The sequence below is a fragment of the Sciurus carolinensis genome, chromosome 16 (genome assembly GCF_902686445.1).
Source record: "Sciurus carolinensis chromosome 16, mSciCar1.2, whole genome shotgun sequence".
Classification (NCBI taxonomy): Eukaryota; Metazoa; Chordata; class Mammalia; order Rodentia; family Sciuridae; genus Sciurus; species Sciurus carolinensis.
Genome location: NC_062228.1, coordinates 42,942,166 through 42,955,227, shown reverse-complemented (window position 1 = coordinate 42,955,227; position 13,062 = coordinate 42,942,166). Strand labels below are relative to the sequence as shown.

Below are 13,062 nucleotides of genomic sequence, written 5' to 3'. Positions count from 1 at the left end.
GGGGCGAGCCTGAGCCGGCCGGCTGGGGAAACGCGCCTGCGGCGCCTGCTCTCCAGCCCGCGGGCTTGAGCCGCGGTGCGCGAGGCTCCGCGGGCTCCGCACACGTCCTAGTTAAGTGACCTAAAGAGTCAAGCGAAGTCCCCCGAAGGGAAGCTCCGACCCTCTCGGAACGCCCCGTGGGACTCAAGCCTTGAAAAAGTTAGAATTCTACTTCGGAAGCTTTTCCCGCCTCCCCCTGCCCTCAACTGGTGGTTGGGCTCCCGGGCATCCCTGGCCCTAGGTCAGGCCTCCGGAAACTCACACTCTTAAAGGGGCCGGGCGGAGGCGCGAGGCGGGAGACCCGTTTCCGCCCAGGAATTCCCGGGGACTGGCCACCTGCGCCCGGGGCAGGGTGCTGCCTCTGCAAGCCACCCGGGCGGCGCTAGGCGCGACTCTGCTGCCTCCCGGTGGCGTCAAATGGGGAGCGCACCCTCAGGTCGGACGGCTGGAGGTTGCAGACTGGCCCCCTGGCTGCTGGGTTCGGTACTCAAGCAAGTTCTCAACTGAATCCTTCCACTCAGAGAACTTAGGGTGGCCTGATTTTTTTTTAACGATAAAAATTAATGATTACTTTATACATTTTCTTGTATATCATGTAAGCAATAAAAACTGAAATTGCAAACCAAAATTGCAATAAGATTAGTTTTTGTAATCGCTCATGTATTTATCTTTCCCAGAGATCTTTAATTCTTCATATGACTTCAAGTCACTGTTTATTGTCCTTTTATTTCAAACTGAAGGACTCCTGTTAGCATTTCTTAGAGGACAGGTCTAGTCGTAATAGAGTCCTTCAGCTTTTGTTTATGTGATGATGTCTTAATTTCTCCCTGGTTGTTAGAGGATAGTTTTTCTGAGTATAGGTTTTTTTGTTTGTTTTTTTTTAACTAGGGATTGAACCCAGGAGTGTTTAACCACTGAGTAACATCCCCATCCCTTTTTTTGTTTGTTTGTTTTTTATTTTGAGAGGAGGTCTTGTTAAGTTGCTCAGGGCCTTGCTGAGTAGCTGAGGTTGGCCTGTGATCCTCCTGCCTCAGCCTCCCCAGAAATTTGTCAATAATCTTATTGAGGATTCCTTAAATGTGACAAATTACTTCTCTTGTTGCTTTCAAGATTGTCTCTTTATCTTTGACTTTTGACAGTGATTATATCTCAGGATCTCTTTGGGTTTTACCTACTTGAGTTCATTGAGTTTTGTAGATTTGTGAAATTTGGAAAGCTTTCAGCTACTGTTTTTCCAAATATAATTCTTTCTCCCCCCTTTGTGTCTCTTTTCCTTCTGGGACTCCCACGTTGGTTTCCTGGATGGTGTCCCACAGATACCTTAGGCTTCGTTCAGTTTACCACCGACTTTTCTCCTGTCCCTTAAACTTAGTCATTTCAATCGCCCCATCATCAAGTTTGCTGTTGCTTTGTTTTGACTGATCAAATGTGTTTTTGAACCCCTCTAGTGAATTTTTCATATCAGTTACTATATTTTTCAATTCCAGAACTTTCTTTTTTTGTTTCTTCTCATATTTTCTCTTTATTGATATTCACATTTTGTTCATGTGTCATTTTCCTGTCATTGTCATGTCTCCTTTAGCTTGCGGGCCATTTTGAAGACAGCCATCGAAGTCTGTTTAGTAATTCTACCCCCTTGGGCTTCCTCAGGGATGGCTTATTTTTTTCCTTTGATTGAGTCATGCTTTCTTTGTATGTATTATGATTTCAGTTGTTGTTGTTTTTGTCAAGAATGGATGTTTGACCAAAAAAACAAACAACCCAATCAATAAATGGGCAAAGGAACTGAACAGACTCTTCACAGAAGAAGAAATACAGATGGTCAACAAATATATGAGGAATGTTCAACATCTCTAGCAATTACGGGAATCCAAATCAAAACTATACTGAGATTTCATCTCACTCTAGTCAGAAAGGCAATTATCAAGAATGCAAGTAACAATAGATGTTGGCAAGGACGTGGGGAAAAGGTACACTCACACATTGCTGGTGGGACTGCAAATTGGTGCAACCACTGGAAAGCAGTGTGGAGATTCCTCAGAAAACTTGGAATAGAACCTCCATTTGACCCAGTTATCCCACTCCTTGGTTTATACCCAAAGGACTTAAAACCAGCATATTACAGTGACACAGCCACATCAATGTTTATAGCAGCTCAAGTCACAATAACTAAGCTATGGAACCAACCTAGATACCCTTCACCAGATGGCTAAAGAAAACGTGGTACATATATACAATGGAGTATTAGCCATAAAAAAGAATGACTTTATGACATTTGCTGGTAAATGAATGGATCTGGAGTAATTAAGTGAAATAAGCCAAACCCCCCCTCAAACCAAAGGTGGAATGTTCTCTTCGATATGCAGATGCTAATACTCAAGGGGGGTGGAAATAGAAATTCAGTAGATTAAAGGGGAATGAAGGGAAGGGAGGGAGGATGGGAATAGGAAAGACAGTAGGATGAATCGGACATCACTTTCCTATGTTCACATATGAACACACTACCAGCATCACTCCACATTATGTACAACCACAAGAATGGGAAGTTACACTCCATGTATGTCTGACATGTCAAAATACATCCTATGTCATGCACAACTACAAAGAACAAAAAAATTTTTTTAAAGAATGACATTTGAAAAAAAAAAAAAAAGAATGACATTTGAATCTGATAGTGTGGTATCTCTGGAAATCACATTTCCTCCATTCCCCAGCGTTTGCTAGGCTTTTGATTGATTGCTGTATGGTGTCTCTGCATGGGCGTCATCTTAGGGGAAAGCTTAAGTCACGTTAGTTCTTCTGTGAGCTTGCACCTTTTCCTGAGCTTGTGCAGTGGCTTTCTAAATTCCCATCTGCTTACTTGGTTGCTGTTGAATGTTCCAATCCCTATGGGTTCAGCTCCCAAGGTGGAGAAGGGGAGAAACTCAAGACCTATCCCTTTATGTCCTCTGGAAGTCCCACAGGGGGTTTTAAGACGAGGGTAGCCGACCTCTGTGCCTGCACCTCTGTGATCAGAAGCAGCAATCCACAATCAGGATAGCTAACCCTGACATTTGGTGGACAACATCCTTATCTCCCACTTCCCAGTAATCATACTGGCTGAGTACTTTCTAGATGGTGTCTCGTCAAATCCTCACAAGAGCCCTGTATCAATGCCATTAAAATCCTTTGAAAAAGAGGAAGCTGAGGTTTGCCAAGAGAAAGCCATTAAACCAGACATCCATGTTCAGAAGAGGTTTTGTTGCACATTCCTCAAATATCTGAGAAAAAGAAGGCAGCCCCTGATAGCTGGGGGCTGCCCTGATACTAGCAGCTGGGTCTTGGCGTTGCTGGAAGCTGGCCTACGACTCCCTGCTAGGTCATGGGATTCTGCTGTAGGACAGCAACAATTTTCTCATATTAGACAAGCCCTCCCTGTGACTATGATGCATCAATACAAAACAGTTTTTAAGCCACTATTTGTAAGACACAGCTCACACTGACAGTCTCTGTCACGGCTGAACACCAAGCAGAAACATTATCCAAGTCACAATATATCAAATATCCCCCAACCCAGATGTTGAGTGACGACTGCTTCTTTACCCATTATAAATTAAACTGTGCTCCATTTTTCTTATCTTCTAAATAAGATAGAATTAGTCACACTTCCTGGCAGCTGCCCATCAAAGCAACTCCCCACATCTTCAAACTTTTCCCCAAATCACCTAACGAAGTTCAGATTCCACAGATCTTTTCTGGCACATCTTGCTGAGACACCCTATCACTCCCCAAAGTACCTTCCTCCACTGCAGTGAGTCAAATAAACCCCACTTTGTTCATAGGTGTGTTTCTGCTAGTCTTAGGATATTGACACAGGTCAAACTGTTCCCACCTGAAGGACTTTGCATATGCTGTGTGCTTAATCCAGACATCACTCTTCCACTGGGATCTTCGTGGCTCATCTTATAGAGAATTGCTCAAATGTCACTTCTTTAGAGAGACCTCTCTCTACCCCCTTTAAAATAGTCTAGATAGATTGTGAGGGATGCATAATAAACTCCATAGACCCCGATGACTTAAACAACTGACATTTATTTCTTCACATGCTGAAAGCTAAAAGTTCAAGATCAAGATGTTTGCAGCCTCCATCTTGTTCTGAGGACTCTCTCTGGCTTACAGGTGGCTGCCTTTTCCCTCTATCTTCATATCATCTCCCTCTTCTGTGTTGTCTCTATTTTTTTCTGCTTATAAGGATGTCAATCACATTGGATTAGAGGTCACCCTAGTAATCTCATTTTAATTAGATTGCATTTTTAAATTCCCCATTTCCAAATATAGTCACATTCTGTGATACTGTGAGTTAGGGCCTCAAACTACGCATTTGGGGTGGGGGGTGCCTACATATCTTAACAGTCTCTCTTTCTCTAATTTCTCTGCCCCCCCTTTTTTTCCTTCAAAGCATTTACTATGATCTGATGCTTTATTAGTCATTTGTTGTCTTTGTCATCTGTCATCTCTCAATGTAAAGACAGTATTGCTCCACCAATATTCTTTGTGCATCCCTACGTATCTCAGCCCCTCTGTAGTCAGGTGAGGCTATGTGATTAGGTCTAGTTAGTGGCTTGTAGGCAAAAGTAAGGCAGACACCTCCCAGGCCAAAGCAATCAATTGCCAGCATGTGACTCAGTTTTCTCCCTTCTTCTGCCATAGCAAACTAGTGATGTGGCCAATGGTGTCTTTAGGGACCATGGTAGGGTGATCCATTAACCAACACTAGGCGTGTAGCATGAGAAAAGAATTGTGTCAAGTCACTAAGATTCCAGAATTCTTTTGTTACATAGGACGCTCTAACCTATCCTGATGACTCCATCCCCACTACACTGTAAGCTCCAAGGGCTCAGCGACTTTACCGGGATCCTTAGTGCCTGGTGCAAGGTGGGTAAATCAGTCATTATTTGTGTAGTAAGTACATGGCCTAGAGAGGTGAAGCTTGGGACTGGATCTGTGGTCCACAGTGGACATGGAACATAACTAAGAAGCCAACCTTTGCTATATTAAAGTTGCTGAGATTTGGGGGAAGTTTCTTATAGTGGCATATAGCTTATCTTGATTGATACCAAAGTTAGTACCAGGAATAGGGCGCTACTGTACTCAAAACTAAAAATAGACAGCATTGACTTAGCTATATTGGGAACGAGGAGACTTATTAGGACTCAGAGGATGGAGACTGTTACTTTGTAAGGCAGATAATGTATTTAATGAACTTGCAGTTTTAGGGGAAGCAGTTGGAATACAGGATATTAGGAGATGATATTGGCCAAAGTTGGCTGAAAATTGAGAAATCCAAAGCCCAATTAAAACTCAGCTTTTGGCAAGAATAAAACCGAGAGTATGGTTGAGTCATCATCAACCACTGTTAAAATTGGGGAATAAATTAAGACACTATCAGGAAATCCTCCCAGGTGGACAAATGTCTCAGCGAAAAAGATGAAGTTTAGTAAGTGTGGCCTATAGGCAAAAGTAAGGGGACTCTCCGATGAAGACATTTTAAGGTACCTAGAAATGAGAGACAGAGAGAGAAAGGGAGAGGGAGAAGAAGGAAGCGAGGGAAAGAGAGAGGCGAGATGCTTGGAAGTTTGTAAGAATCCGAAGGTGTCAAACTTTGGGGGACAGAAAGTAGACTGAGGAAAGGGATGCTTGTCTCAAGAAGGCATATCTTCCAGCGCTACTTCAGACATAGCCAAGGAACAGGATGGGAAAGGAAATCTGTCCCTGGAGAAGAGAGATGTGCACCACGGAGAACATGGTTCAGAAGCCCCTGCCCCCATCAAGGAGCTGGCTTGATGCTCATTAAGAAATCCTCCCCATCTAAGATACCGGCGGCCCTTACAATGTCTTCCGCTGGGTTTTAGGATTGGTACAGGCCAGTGATTTCTGTATGTCTCCCCTTCTCCTTTCTGCTGGACGTGAGGTCATTTTGTTCCATTTCATCATTGGATAGTGAATAATTTGCCTTTTTTATAATAGTTCGCTTCTTTCTGACGTAAATCCACTTATTTCATTTCCTCTGCAGCTCCTGGGGACGTCTGAGTGTTTGAGGCTACATCCTACGATTAGCCACGCGATGACGTGAGGGGAAGGGTACTCCTGGAGCATGTCGAGCCAAGGTTCTTTCATTCCACGGGGCAGGCTCATGCCCGAGTTCTGTGAGTGATCTCACAATGGCCAGTGTGGCGCCCAGACTCCTCCTGTGGTCTCGGTCCGCCATGTTGGCCGCCCTGTGTCTGGTTAGTTTCTCCTTCCCCATGCTGTGGGCCCAGACATTCATCAGCTGTTCCTACAAGAGTCAGTGCCAGCAGGCCCTGCTCTCGGGCAATGACATTGTCCTGCGTTGTGACCATAAGAAGGCACTCTGGTATTTTTCTTCCATTATTGGGGAGAATATGGTCCTGCTTAACTCACGGCCTAATATAAAGAAACTGCCAGGGGGCAGCCTGCAGCTGAGCGACCCTCAGCCCTCGCAGGCAGGCCTCTTTCGCTGTGAGGACGATGCAAATGGCCTCCTAGTGGAGTATGAGATTGACTTCCAGGATGCCACCACCCTGCATATTACACACAAAGACCTGGGCCAAGAGCCCCTGCAGAATGAGACTCTGAAACTGGGTGGCGAGGTACTTGTTTTTACCCACTGGAAGCCCTGGCAGGACTGTAACCGCTGTGGGGAGCCAGGCGAACGCAAACGCCTGGGGTACTGCTATGTTGAGGAACCCCTGGAAACACCCATGCCCTGCCGGCTCTATCTGAGAGACGAGAAGGTACAGTACAGCCGCCTGCGGCCCGAGATGCAGGTGGAAGGCTGCTTTGTGCCCTGCGACCCCGACAAGGAAATCCAACAGCCATTCTTCATCTTTGACATTTACCAGCTGGGCAAGTTGACCAACCCCATGTGGCTTACCTGCCCTTTGGCTTCCATCTACAGGTGACAGGACCAGGGCAGCAGCCCTACCCTTGGCCCTCACCCAAGCTTTGTTTCCTATGCCCACTGGGTTTGCCCTCCGATAGAAAATCAGGCTCTTTCTTCCAGCCATAAGCTTCATGGTCCGTCTGTGCAGGAAGCGGTCTGTTCACTGCGTGGCTCAGATGTTCACTCAGCAAGAATTCCCAGAGGCTGCCTCTGAACTGGGCCCTGGGCCAGTGACGGTGGTACAGGGTGACAGCTTAAAAAAAGGCCGAGTCTTCGCCCACTTAGGCACCTGCCATTCAAATGTAAAACCCAGAGACCAACACACGTAGGCCCCTGCTCTTGCCCACAGAGACACAGGGTAGTTTCTGTCTCCCAATTCGACCCTTGTGAATACGATTGCTCTGTCCATCTTTGTACCAATGCCAAAGTATTTTAATTACTGTACTTTTTCAGTAAGTCATGATCTCTGGCAGTGAATATTTTCCAATACTGTTCCGACAGATCGTCTCAGTTATTCTTAGCCCTTTGTGTAAAAATTTTGGAATCAGTTTGTAGTTTTCAAACCCCATTTTCTATTCTTTTGAAAAATTTGGAACTTCATTAAACCTAAAGATAAATTTGGGGGAAAATCATTGTTTTACAATATTGTCTTCCCATCCTCAAATATGGTAGATAATCCATTATGTAGTCTTTCTTTAATATCTCTCAAAAATCTGCAATTGTTAATGCCTTATATACATTTTATGGTTTATTCCTAGATATTCAATTTTTCATACTATCAAATTGTATTCTTAAATTTTCATCGTCTAATTCTTTATTATTTGTATTTCCATTATAGTGCTATTTGTATATGACCTGTATATAAATTATTTTATTAAATTCACTTACTTTTAGTGAAATATCACATGGAGAAGTTGATGGCAGATGCACTTATTCTCAATATTCTTGTATGAAATACAATTTTCTCTGGGTTTTTCATAGAAACAGTTTATTAAAATAAGGAAATTCACCTCTATTCCTATTTTGCTAAGAGTTTTGAGCCATAATTGGGTGTTGAATCTTATCAAATGCATTTTCTGTATCTACCTGAAATAATAATAATGTTTTTCTTTATTATGTCGGTGTGGTGAATTACACTGATTGCTGTTCAAAGAATTGCTGTTTGAATGTCAACTCAAACTTTCCTTACAGAGACAAGCCCAGTTTGGTCGTGATGTTTGCCCTTTTATTTCTTTCTTTCTTTTGTTTGTTTGCTTGTTTTTGTTTTTTGGGTTTTTTTTTTTGTTTTGTTTTGTCATTGGAATCAATTTGCTAATGTTTTCTTGAGGATATTGTGACTGTGTTCATAAAAGAGACTTTCCTAAGGATTTCTTTTGCTGTAATGTCCTTTGGTTTTGGTGTCAAGGTGAGGTGGGTCTCATAGAAGTTCTAAGGGTTCCATATTTTTCTATTTTTGGCAATGTTTTATAAGATTAATGTCATTTTTTTCTCTGGCACTAGGAATTGAACCCAAGGGTGCTTTGCCACTTGGGGTACAATCCCACCCTTTTTAGTTTTTATTTCAAAACAGGATCTCACTAAATTGTAGAGGCTGACGACCTCAAACTTGCAATCTTCCTGCCTTAGCTTCTTGAGAAACTGGGAATTCAGGTGTGTACCACCATGCCCAGGGGATACCATCTCTTAATATCTCAGTGGTATTCAGGAGCACTCACTGGTAAGGATTTCTGGACTTAAAGGGGGTTTTGTGCACAGGTTTAAATTGCAGGTTGAGTTTCTTTAATGGTAAACATAAATCTATTCAGTTTTTTTTTTTTCTTATGCCAGGATTGTTGATTTTTTCCCATGAGTTTACCCATTTTGTCTTAATTTTCATAAATTTTGTCTTACAGTGATAATATTTTGTCATTTTTATGTCCATAGGGTCTGTAGTAATGTCTCTATTTTCATCACTGATATAGGCCATTTTCTTTTTTTCTTGATCAGTCTTGCTCTAGGGCTTTATCAGTCTCATTCATCTCTTCAAAGAACCAATTTTTGATTTGTTTGGTTTTTTTTGCGGTGGTGGGGGGATTACCAGGGATTGAACTCAGGGGCACTCAACCACTGAGCCACATACCTGCCCTATTTTGTAATTTATTTAGAGACAGGGTCTCACTGAGTTGCTTAGCACCTCGCTTTTGCTGAGGCTGGCTTTGAACTCGAGATCCTCTGCCTCAGCCTACCAAGCCATTGGGATTACGGTGCTTGTTTTTTCTATGGTACTTTTATTTTCTGTTTATTTGGTTTCTGGTTTTTATTATTTCCTTTTCTGTGTTTGTTGGCTTAAGGGTTGTCTTTTTCTAACTTCTTAAGGTGCTCACTGAGACCACGACTTTTCATCCTTTACCATTAAATATGTATTCAGGCCATAAATTTCACTTAGGCACAACTTCCCTGCATTCCACAAGTTTTGACAAGTTATATTTTTATCTTTCGTCAGTTAAAAATACTTTCTATTTTCAATTGTAACTTCTGTTGTCCTCCTGGTTATTCAGACATTATATTGCATAATTTTTAGATATCTGTGGAAGTTCTTATTTTCTTTTTGTTATTTACGTCTTGCTTAATTCCACGGACAAAAAATATGATCCAATTTTTTTAAACATTTATTGAGACTTACTTTATGGCCCAGAATATGGTTGTCTTAAGCAAATATTCCTCTTGAATGTGAGAAGAATGTATGTTTTGCAGTTGTTGAGTGCAGTGTTCTATATATGTGTATTAGGTCATTTATTTATCATGGGGTTCACATCTTCTACATCTCTACTGAATTGTGTTAACATGTTCTGCCAGTTACTGAGAAATGTATACTAAAATCTCCAACTGTGATTGTGGATTTCTCTAGTTCTACACTTAAAACTGACATGGTTTTGCTTTATACATTTTTAGTTAATACAAACTTAGAATTGTTCCATCTACCTATTGGATTGACCATTTTATAAAAAATCTCATGTTGTCTATTAATACTCTTGGTTTTCTTGCTTACTTTTTCTGTTATTGATCTATCTAGGAATTTTTTTTTTTTTTGGTTAGTATTCACACATATTTCCCCATGTTCCTACTTTCAACTTTCCTACAATCCTTTATTTAAAATAAATCCAGGATTGGGGATGTGGCTTGGTGGTAGAGAACTTGCCTGTTTTGTTAGAGGCCCTGAGGTCTATCCCCAGCATCACCAAAAATAAATTTCTTAAAAGAAAAGAAATCTATTTTAAGCAGTGTATATTTGGAGTTGTTTTGCTATTAAGTATGAAAATTTTTGTCTTTTAATTGGAATATTTAGTTCATTTGCAGTTAATGTAGTTACTACATGGTTGCGTTTGGATCTACCATCTTCCTATTTGTTTTCTGCTTATTTTGCCCCTTCTTTGTTCTTTTCCCCCTTTCTTTAGATATGTTAAGTATTTGTTATTACTATCCTATTTCCTCCTCTTTTAGTTTATCAGATATGCATCATCTTATGATTTACTTTAGAAATTACACCTTTCATCTCAATTCATTAGAGTATAATATAAATTTGCACTTGTGTTGTTTCCCAGGCAACAAAGAAAATTAATAACTCTTTTCCCCTTCTATGTGGTGGTTTCATTGTCAACTATTTTTATTCTATGTATATTTTAAATCCACGAGAAATTCTTTTAAAACACTCAGTATTGATTTACTTTCATCCACATCTTTGCTTTTCTGGTGCTTTTCATTCTTGCTTCCATTTGGGATCATTTTCTTGTTGCCTGGAGAATCTTCTTTAGTATTACCTCTCTTGTGCTCCTTTGTGGTGTCTTTTCTCAGTTTTCACCTGAAACGCATTCATTTATTTTGCCTCCATCTTTGAATAATATTATTACCATAGTATAGAATTCTAGGGTGGCAGTTATCTTCTTTCAGTGGCCTGATGACATCATTCCATTGTTTTTAGCTTCCATTATTTCTGTTTAAAAGTCAATCAAAATCTTTCATTTGTTGTGTTGAAAGTAATCATCTTTTTCTCCTCTGGCATTTTAAAGATTTTCTCTTTGTTTTTCAGCAGTGCTTTTACTATAATGGACCTAGGTGTGGTTTTATTTATATTCATCCTGTGTGGGATTCAAAGATCTCGGATTTGTGGTTTGATGTCTTTCATCAATTTTGGAATGTTTTTAGTCAGCATCTCTTCAAATATTGCTTGTAGTCTTGTCCCTGCATGGGGCAGGGATGTGATTGAGAGCCATAAGGAGACAAGTAGATATCTTAACCAAGACCTAAATGAACCTGTGACCTCACCACTTCTCCCTTGTCCACTCCTCTTTAGTTACTCTTTAAATACACTAACCAGACAGCCAAGTGGCTCCTTATCTCATTCCATCCAGTTGTTTGGGAAACCTCAGTCCTCAGAAGGTGCTGAGACAGGCCTAGCTATTCTCCCGAAAACAGCTCCCACCCACACACTACTCTTTCAATTCCTATTCCTTTCCCTACTGTTTTTCTTTTGAGCAATCATGGTTACAGTCACTCAGTCCTCATTATTTGCAGGTTGTGTATTTGCAAATTTGCCTATTCACTGGATTTTATTTGTTACTTCAAAATTCATGCTCCTAGTGTGTTCATAGTCATCTACAGTCATGTGCAGAGTGATGAGAAATCTGAGTCACCCAAAGTGTATATATCCAGCCAAGGTCAAACAAGGTGATACTTGGCCTTCTTATTCCAACTTGTATACTGTTAAGAAGCAACCCTTTGGTGACCTATTTAGTCCATATTTTTCACCATTTTGTACTTTTTCAGTAATTTTTCTGTTCAAAGTGGCTCCCCAATATAGGACTGGAGTGCGGTCTAGTGTTCCTAAGTGCAAGAAAGCTGTGATACCTGTGTTTAAGAAAACACATGTCTGAGGCATGGTGGTGCATGCCTGTAATCCCAGCAACTCTGGAGGCTGAGACAGAAGGCTCACAAGTTTGAGGCTAGCCTGGGCAACTTAGTGAGACTCTGTCTCAAAATAAAAAATAAAAATAAAAATGGTTGAGGATTTAGCTCAGTGGTAGAGCAACCTCAGTACCAAAAGGAAAAAAGAAAAGAAAAGACACACGCATTTGATAAACTTTGCTCAGGCATGAGTTTTAGTGCTGCCAGAGTCCAATGTTAATGAAGCAACAATATGAATTAAGTAATTATTGTCTTTAAACAAAAATGCACACAAAACAAGGTTATGTTTTGATTGGTTGACAACAATGTTATGACCAGGAACTTAACCCCCTTTTTCCCCCGGGGCAATTACTCAGGATTCCCTACTTCAGTGTTCCTGGCAACTTTATAGATCATAACTGACATGAATAGTGGGAATTAATTACATGTGACATTGTGTGTTATGCTTTTGTTTATTGCCTATCTCTTTCACCAGAAGATAAGCTCGAGAAAGGGAGAGGCTTTGTCTAACTTGCTCACTGCTGTGGTTAGGGTAATGGCTGGCACGCCGTAGGCATTTAGTGAGCATCTGTGCAATGAATGAATGACAGAAAATGTTTATTTTCTGGTCCAAAAAGGAGTTGAGGAAAAGATTTGGGGAAAGAGCAACTGATGAAAATATTTGTTTGTTTCAGATGAATTGAGTTAAGCAGCTCTCTGGGGAAAGAGCCGGGGGGCCAGTATGTGCAAAGGCCCTGAGGCAGGAGTCCCTCTGCTTGAATAGCATGTTCAGAGACAGAAGGGGCCAGCATGTCTAGAGAGAAAGGGTTGGTGGGAGAAATGTTGGAACAGGTAGGATCTGTTCAGTGCTGTGTCCCAAGTGCTAAGAAGTATGACTGGAACAGAGTACAAATTCAGGAAAAACGTGTTGAATGTTCACATGTGACACTTCAATGCTGCTTGACCATCCCTGGCGATGAAGATTCGCCCCTTGGGAAAGTAAGGGGAGGCAGGTGGCAGAGAACCCCCTGAATAGATAAGTTAAGTTTCTTCCTGTCTCAGCAAAACAGAAGGCTGAGAACACAAATTAAATAGGGTTGTCACCTTGACACAAATCAAAAGGGGATGGTGACCTCACAGCCCCCTGCAGCAGATTGCTG

The 13,062-nt window shown here is 41.3% G+C and overlaps 1 protein-coding gene across 1 annotated transcript; it reads left to right on the top strand.

The window, feature by feature from the left end:
* The first annotated feature begins 6,284 nt into the window (after positions 1–6,284).
* Positions 6,285–7,278, top strand: LOC124966406 (protein FAM187B-like). Its single transcript, XM_047527653.1, has one exon. It carries the CDS (start codon positions 6,285–6,287, stop codon positions 6,999–7,001), a length of 717 nt encoding a protein of 238 aa, XP_047383609.1. The 3' UTR covers positions 7,002–7,278.
* The last annotated feature ends 5,784 nt before the right edge of the window (positions 7,279–13,062 follow it).

Bases quoted from the DNA above. Each gene is read 5' to 3' on its own strand.
- LOC124966406 (XM_047527653.1), top strand. From the start codon at position 6,285: ATGTTGGCCGCCCTGTGTCTGGTTAGTTTCTCCTTCCCCATGCTGTGG.